Source organism: Meriones unguiculatus, chromosome 17, assembly GCF_030254825.1.
Source record: "Meriones unguiculatus strain TT.TT164.6M chromosome 17, Bangor_MerUng_6.1, whole genome shotgun sequence".
In the NCBI taxonomy this organism is placed as follows: domain Eukaryota; kingdom Metazoa; phylum Chordata; class Mammalia; order Rodentia; family Muridae; genus Meriones; species Meriones unguiculatus.
The window spans coordinates 34130790-34136784 of NC_083364.1; the positions used below are offsets into that span (position 1 = coordinate 34130790).

Consider the following 5995-nt stretch of genomic DNA (forward strand, 5'->3'; position numbering starts at 1 on the left):
ATCCGCTGGGCAGTTTCTGTATGTAGGACACTGGGTGAAGTCTGTGTGTGTTTCACTGCCTCGGATTCTCCCAGCAACCCTAGGAGGCAGATACTGTTTTGTCCTCTTTCAAGGATGAGGAAACCGGGCCTTCAGAATGCGTGTGCAGAGTCCTCAGGGGCTAGTTAATGGGGACACCAAGACTGCACCCTCACCTGTCAGCTCCCAGCACATATGTTTAACCACTGCCTCTCACAAGCACAGACAGCCAATTAATGCAACAAGGGTTTAATTGCTTTCAATTGGAAGGATAAATGAGAATGTGAAACAAGCACAGTCCACTGGAATCCAAGCTATCATTACGTTCATGAGCAGCTGTCACATCGTCACAGCTCCATAAATGCTTGTGAAATGAGGTGGCATCTACCTCTAGGAAATAAGAACCAAAATGCCCTATTTTGCCTGTGCAAAGAAGTGGAAACTCCCTGGAGGCCAATGGACACACTGAGCAGCTCCCCACGCGTCCCAGCACGTGGCAATGAGTTTCCGGAACCCCCTCAATCAGCCTCTGGTTCCTGGGGAGTCTCTGTTTCAAAGCAAGCCCCTCTGTGATGAGCTGAGTATAACACATAGGAGCTCCCATACCCGGCTCCTGGGACAACAGCCATCCTAGTCAGGTCAGGAATGGGTGCCGGAAAGGGGCTGTTGTGACTGGGGTGGGGATGGGATCTCCTGTGTGTCCCAGCTCAGCCCATCACAGAGGAGGCTCGCCCTGAAATTCATCTCTGGATCGCACCCTCCCAAAACAGCGGGCAGAACGGACTCAAAAAGAGAACATAAAAGAGCAGGGACACGAAATTGGCCTTTCAAGTAGAAAAGGACAAGAACACTCCAGGTTTCTCCCGGGAAGAGGCATGACCTCTGGGGTCTAGGGTTCGTTTTATGATAGTGTTCCTCCAGCCAATTTACCCAACTCTTGCTGGGTGCAGGAGAAGTCCTGCCCAGCCGGCAGGAGTGTCCTCAAACTCAGACACCGAGAAAGCTCCTCTCTCCACTAGGCACCCAGCACACTGCACGGTGGGAACTGGATGAGCCAAACACAAGCCAAGTGTCCTTCCCTTTCTCCCCAGAAGCTAACCACAGAGGAGGAAACCCACCCACGCAGGCCAGGCTAGCAAGCAGTCGCGATTTATGAAAGGGACTTCTGAGGAGAGAGACGGGACACTGAGAGGATGAACTGGGAGAACAAGGAAGGGGAGAAATGGCGAGGGAAATGGAAGAAGGGAGCCGCATCCTGACTGGATTCTCATTGCGGGAGACCCCCACCCCACACACACACCTTCTGAGTGCTCAAGTCCCATTTTAATTAGTTACACGGTTTTCCCATTGCCTCCATCAACAGCTTCTCTCTGATTAATGTTCGAAACAGCTGGCCGATTTTAATCATGGCATACACGATGATGCCGGCTACGACGGCCTGAGCTACTAAAAGCAGAACGTAAAGACCCCAGTAGAAGCTGTGATCGCGACTTTCACCCCGGGCCACCAGCTGGACCCACGCCTGGGACTGCAAGTTGTCAGGCAGCTGGGAGGGGACCGGGGCATCCAGAGCGTTCTCAGTGGGAGGGTCAAGAGGCAGACCACGAGGGTGCGGGCACCACGGGTCACCCTGCAGCAGCTCCCAGAACGACAGGCCGGCGCGTGGCTCGGGGCCACGGCACTGCGGGGGCTCGTCCGGGCCCAGGAGGTCCTGGTGATGCCGCAACCACTGGAGGAAGGGCCACAGGCCACAGTCGCAGAGCCAGGGGTTGTGGCCCAGCGCGACCAGAGACAGCCGGGGCAGGGCCGCGAACACGTCCCCCGGCAGCGTCTCCAGCTGGTTGTGCTCGAGCCGCACGGTCTCGAGGCTGCTGAGGTTGCGGAAGAGCGCCCGGGGCAGGGCCCGCAGCCGGTTGTGGCGCAGCGACACCTGGCGCAGGCGGCTGAGGTCGCGCAGCGCGTCCTCCGGGAGCTCCGCCAGGGCGTTGGCGTGCAGCGCGAGCGCGCGCAGCTCCGGCAGCCCGCGGAACGCGCCGCGCGGGAGCGCGCCCAGGCGCGGGTTGCCCGTCACCGCCAGCGTCTGCAGGCCGCTCAGGTTGCGGAAGACGGCGGCGGGCAGCGTGCGCAGCTGGGTGCCGTTCAGCCACAGCTCGCGGAGGCCGGCCATCTCCCCGAACAGCACCTCCGGGAGCTCCTCCAGGGGGTTTTCGAACAGGGTCAGCCGGGTCACGCTGCTCGCGTGCAGGAAGAGCGCGGGCGGCAGAGACCCCAGGCGATTTCCCGACAGAGTCAGGGTGCTCAGGTTTCCGAGGCGGTCGAAGGCGCCGGGGGCGATGGAGCGGAGTTGATTCTGCTCCAGCCGCAGCTCGGTCAGGGCGCCGAGGTTGTCCAGCAGCCCCGAATCCACAGAAGCGAGCTGGTTTGAGTAGAGCAGCAGTTTCTCAAGCTTAACTTGCGCCCCCAGCAATCCCTTGGGCAGGTGGGTCAGGTTGTTCCGTGATAAATCCAACACCTTCAGCTTCCCCAGGCTGGAGAAAAGGTTAGCGGGAAGGAAGGAGAGCTGGTTCTGGTTCAGACAGAGCTCCTGCAGGTTAAGCAGTTTCTGAAACAGGTTTTGGTCAAGGTCCCTTAGTGCATTGTGATCCAAGAACAGCTGCTCCAGGAGCACCATCTTATCCAGGACCGCACGTGGAAGATGAGAGATTCTGTTGCGAGTCAGCCTGAGGGTCTTTAGGTTTATCAGGTCATTGAAGGTGCCTGGGTCGATGGCGGAAACGTAGCTGTCTGAGAGCATCAGGCGCTGCAGGACCGTCATGCCACTGAAGCTGTGGTTCCGCAACACGCCCCGGTCCATTCGGAAGAGCAGGATGTGTGTGAGGTTCGTGGGCAGACCCAGTTCGGCGATGTGAGCCACGCTGCCGCCGGAGCACTGCGCGGCATCGCGGACCACACACTTGCAGGTTCTGGGGCAGGGAAAGGGCTGGGCTCGCACGAGTGCAAGCGCGGCGCACAGCAGGGCGCTCCTCAGCATGTCCGAAAGGCACCTGGCTCAGTCAGATCTTGGAGACGGACACCTGCTGCAAGCACTGCTCTTTGCCTAGCACGCTCACTCACTGACAAGGGCCTATTTAAAAAACAAACAAACAAACAAAACCAAATTACTTTTCTGTTCAGTTTATGGGTGCTGGAGAGTCTACATCAGACTTGCTGAGTACACTTTACCCCCCCCCCCCAACCATAGCCCAAGCCCTCAGTTTAGAGCATTGAAATTTGGGCACATTCAAGCTGCCTAAAAACATTTAAAGAACTTGTCACGTTCAGTCATCACAAAGCAGTACCCATGGGACTGGCTGTGCCACTGACTTTAATAACTTAAGCAGTGAGGCTCTACCGCCAACGAGGGAACAGTAAGGGCCGCTTCCCCTCATTTTCTTAGACCCCTACTTTCAAAGTGTCAGCACCTCACAATCACACCCCGCTGAAACGGTTCAGTGGAGCAGGTGATAAGGCTCGTGGTTTTATGTCATGCTTCTTTGCACTTTGCACTGGGACAGTAACTGGAAGGCAATGGGCTGAGCGCTCCACTGCACGTACCGAGCGTGGTCTTTACGGCTCACACATTTAAATAACGAGCTACTGTTTGCTTATAAGCCAAATTGCTTACTAAAACTATTCTTGGCATTATCTGTCAAACATACACACACTACTACTTTACCCAAACAATGTTTCCCAAGTAAAAATTTGTACTGTTTCTTCTAGTACCAAGTCTCTCTTTGCTCCCATGCAGACTGACCCCTCTAATTGCATACACTAATTTAAGTGTATTTGGCCTTACCTGAAGCGGTCCTGAACCCTGGACTGACTGAAAGGCTTTACAGCTCTGCTTGTGATTCGGCACTTCACTGAGGAAGTGGGAGTAGTCCTGCATCCTGAGGATAAGGACCATACCAGGGGAAAAAAAAAATTCAAGGAAAAAAAGACTATCTTAAGAGGGCACATTCTAGGTTTTAATGACAAGAGCTCTCAAACTGTGGTCCAAGCTGGATGGTTGAAGGTCTTCCATAAATGGCATGTTAAGACTCATTGCAGCAGCCACATTTTTTTAGGGGGAAGGGCAAGCTACTTTGCACCAATTCTCATTCCCTTAGGAAAAAAAAATTACTTGGAGTATATGGGCGCACAAGTGCCACAGCCCCACTTGGGGGCCTCAGAAAACAGGCAATCGGTCCTCACTTTCTACCATGTGGATCGCAAGCACTGAACTCATACCATCCGTCTTGGAGGTAAGCGTCTTTACCTGTCCATCCATCCATCTCCTTTTCCCAACATTTTACTTTTAAAGTAAGGCTAGTAAATGCCCCCTGCCCCCATGGTTAGTCTAGCCATTGTCAAGCATGTTCACTAACGGCATTGTTCAAGAGTTCATGTGCAGTTTGCAGCTTAACTTAATGTCAAACTGCCCACCAGTAGTTGTACTGACAGTGCCAACTCGAGAGCTCCTGCACTTCACATCTCTGGCACATGCTTGGCATTCTTCCAATCTTTATCATTCAGGTTATTTCCATGAATGCCCACCCCTAACTGGGCACAGCTTAAGCCCAGTCTGAGGAAGAGAGCAAAAACATAGCAATCCAACCTATTGTCTCAATAGGTTGAGATGTTTTAATTTTGCATTTGTTTAAATGACAAATAGTCTTAGAAGGGCCACCTGTTCTTCAGCTTTTGAGAAACATGGGTTCCTCTTTTAAAATGTCTACTTTTCTCTCCCAAGCTAGCTTCAATTTTATAAGCTTCTGCCTATAAGTGAATTTTGGGAATCACAAAAGAATACACGATGATGCTGTATATATGCAATTATAATGTAGACATTTATAAATTCTATTAACTGTCATGTTGTAGGTGTTATCAAGTAAATTCCTCCAAGGCAGAACACTACCCAATTCCTTTAAATGTTCTAATGCTCTATTCCTTAGCATTCAAATCTCCAGGGGACACACAAATTCCTTTGTATGTACCTACATTAGTGTTTTGTTTTTTGTTTTTTTTTTTAGACAGGATTTCTCTGTGTAGGCTTGGCTGTCCTTTGTAGACCAGGCTGGTCTTGAACTCAGAGATCCACCGCCTACCTCTGCTGGGATCACAGGCGTGTTACTATACCCAGCCGGAGGCAGTTAAACATGCTTAGATCACGAATTTCCATTTCTAATACAAATGTGACATTTGACTCTTCAACCACTGAACAAAACATCCAGAGTTTAAGGAGGTATCTCAGTCAGCAAACGTTTGCCTTGCAAGCCTGAAGACTTTAAAATCCTTAGAACTCACAAGGGAAGCTAGGCATGGCAAACAAAGGCCAGCCATATATTGCAAAGCTCCAGGACACCCAATACACACATCACTCACCTGAGATTACAGAATGGAGTGGTTGCAACCTACTTCTTGAAGGACTACCCCCCTGCCCCCCTTTTGAGACAGGGTCTTCATAAGCCCATTCATTTTGAATGGGCTACCCTCTGCCCTAGCAGCCTGAGTCAATTACAGGTTGCTACCAAGCTTTTTCTTAAGATACTTTTTTCTGAGTCCAGGGCTTTGTAGTTGCTGGGCAAGCCCTCTATTTCTAACTTGAGGCCATCAATTTTTGATACAGCCTGGCAAGTGCTGTATACCATCTACTCAGTTCTGAACCACAGGTCCAAAACAAGGTCTGATAGGCTCTAGCCCTTACCAAGAAGCAACTCTAAAGCCTTAAACTGCCATCCTGTTTGCACGCTGTACCAATCATCCCTTCCTTCAACCAGTCCATCAAACTAAATAGCCAAGCTGTCTTCACTCCACCACCCACCCACCCAGGCAATACAGGCCAACCAACATCTAGTTGCTCCTTTGGAATTTATCTAGTCCTCCCATCCTTGTCTTTCCTCAAGGGATCCTTTGGTACTCATGGTTACCACTACACTGATACTGCCTGTTGACTGAT

General features: G+C 51.7%; 1 protein-coding gene across 1 annotated transcript; it reads right to left on the reverse strand.

Moving 5' to 3' along the window:
* Positions 1–251: 251 nt before the first annotated feature.
* On the reverse strand, positions 252–4088 carry Gp5 (glycoprotein V platelet). The gene is made up of 2 exons (XM_021643887.2): positions 3854–4088; positions 252–3142 (listed from the first exon to the last, which is right to left on the reverse strand). The coding sequence occupies exon 2, from the start codon at positions 3047–3049 to the stop codon at positions 1346–1348; it is 1704 nt and encodes a 567-aa protein (XP_021499562.1). The 5' UTR covers positions 3050–3142; positions 3854–4088; the 3' UTR covers positions 252–1345.
* Positions 4089–5995: the final 1907 nt, after the last annotated feature.